Raw genomic sequence first — 2,110 nt, 5'->3', positions numbered from 1 at the left:
AAAGAAGTTTCTATGTTCATACTGGAGCAAGCATTGGATCAAGAATAATAGAAGCTAGGCGTTTTATTTTCTAGTTCCAATGTAAAGGAACAAAGAAAGAATGGTAAGGAACTGTGGCAGAATATTTGAGAATGAAGCGTTTGTTCCTCTGTAAGGAACAAACTCAGTGGCACTTAGCAAATATGTTAAAGGAACTGAACTAATATAAGGAACTAGACTTAGGCGTGTACTTAGTATAACGATTAAAAGATAATGGAATAAGTCATGCCTAGATTATAGGAAATTAGTTATTTCTAATTTCAAATGATAAAATCAGTTTTAAAAAGAAAATCTGTTTTGGAAAAGATTTTATTTTTGGAAAATAAGAAAATAAATATCCGGTTGTTAGAAAGATTTTATTTCAAAGATATTATTTTTTTAAAGATTAGAAATTCAGATTTAAAGATAAAAAGAGTTTATAAAAACTGATTTTCGGATAATGCTCAAGGAACTCCTATTATTTAGGAGTAATGGCTGCAATTTATCCACGTTCATTGTTAGTTCATGGGATCATGGGACATGATGTAAAACGTGTTCCTTAGGGGAAGGAACATCATGGGTAAATGGACTAAAACGTGTACTCTAACATTAATCCCACGTTCTTCATGATTAACACTATAAATATAGAAGTCTAGATAAGTTCCAAAGTGTGTCTGACTAAGTAATTAAGTGAGTTTAACTTATTAAGTGTCAGTGCCTTCATTCTCTCATAATAGCCATTTGTTCTTTGCCTTCTTACTCTAATTCCACTAAGCTTATTTCGATCAATTGTATTTTGGTTTTTGGGGTAAGGGAACTTTGAGTGAAGTTCTGTAAGAGAAAGGCTTTGAGTGAAGCTTGTATGTGTGAGAAAACTTCGAGTGAAGTTGAGAGGAACTGCTGTTAAGGGAACAGTGGTTCAGGAACTTGAGTTTAGGAACTCAAGGTAGGGCTCGAGTTAGAATTAGGTTGTAACAGAGTTGTTTGGCCTAATTAGTGAAAGTGTTGAGTTTAAAATCCCTAGTGGTCGAGGTTGTTTCTTCTTGTTGGGCCCAAGAAGTTTTTCCTCGTAAAAATCCCTTGTGTTCCTTTAGCTTGTTTATTCGTTTAAGTTTTAATTTCCGCAAAAAGTTACGTTTATTTCTACACCTACAATTCACCCCCACTCTTGTAGTGTTCCTAGGGAAATAACAAAGCCAAAGCAATTTACTTGAATTCTATGGATTGGGATGAACCTGAAATTGAGGTGCCTAAAGGAGATAATGTTGTATTATTTTCTAGGGATAAAATACAACAGCTTCGTAAACCTTGGAGTTTAACCTTAATGGGTAAATGTCTGGGAATTTCTATTAGACCATCATTTATGACTCAGAAGATTCGTTCTTTGTCGAAACCAAAAGGCGCAGTGGAAGTTATTGATTTGGGAAAAGGGGTTTACTTATATCGTTTTAGTCTTCAAGATGATTATGAGAAAGCTTTGTTTGGTGGGCCTTGGTATGTTCTATATCATTATCTTATGATAAACCGTTGGCAACCAAATTTCAGACCAACGGAAAATCATTTTGATAAGTTAGCTGTATGGGTTCATTTCCCAGAATTGCCAGTGGAATATTATGATAAAGAAGCTCTTTATTTGATTGCTAGCAAGGTGGGGAAGCCAATACGCGTAGATTATGCAACAAATAACTTATCAAGGGCCCGATATGCGCGCGTCTATGTTGAAATTGACCTGGATCATCCAATCTTAACTAAAGTTTGGGTTGGAAACTGTTGGCAGACTGTATTGTATGAAAATTTACATTTGCTATGTTTTCATTGTGGTTGTATTGGTCACCAGAAGACTCAATGTTCTGAATGGAAGGAAGAAAACAAAATGGAGCAGGGTGGAGCAGCTGAGTTGCAAGATGGTGTCGATACAGATGGCATGAATAACAAGCAAGTGTCACTTGGGAATGTGACACATGGTATTCATCTAGCAGAACCAATTCTCACAGTTGGCAAGGATATTGATGCGTCCAATGGCTTAATTGATAAAGGGTGTAGTGATAACTTATCAGGTAGTTATGGGCCTTGGACTACAGTGCTTCATTAA

The 2,110-nt window shown here is 35.6% G+C and overlaps 1 protein-coding gene across 1 annotated transcript; it reads left to right on the top strand.

Moving 5' to 3' along the window:
- The first annotated feature begins 1,237 nt into the window (after nt 1-1,237).
- LOC125491693 (uncharacterized) lies at nt 1,238-2,110 on the top strand. The gene has a single exon (XM_048633781.1). The coding sequence runs from the start codon at nt 1,238-1,240 to the stop codon at nt 2,108-2,110; it is 873 nt and encodes a 290-aa protein (XP_048489738.1).

Source organism: Beta vulgaris, chromosome 7 (genome assembly GCF_026745355.1).
Source record: "Beta vulgaris subsp. vulgaris cultivar EL10 chromosome 7, EL10.2, whole genome shotgun sequence".
Classification (NCBI taxonomy): Eukaryota; Viridiplantae; Streptophyta; class Magnoliopsida; order Caryophyllales; family Amaranthaceae; genus Beta; species Beta vulgaris.
This window is presented reverse-complemented; position numbering and strand designations above follow the sequence as displayed.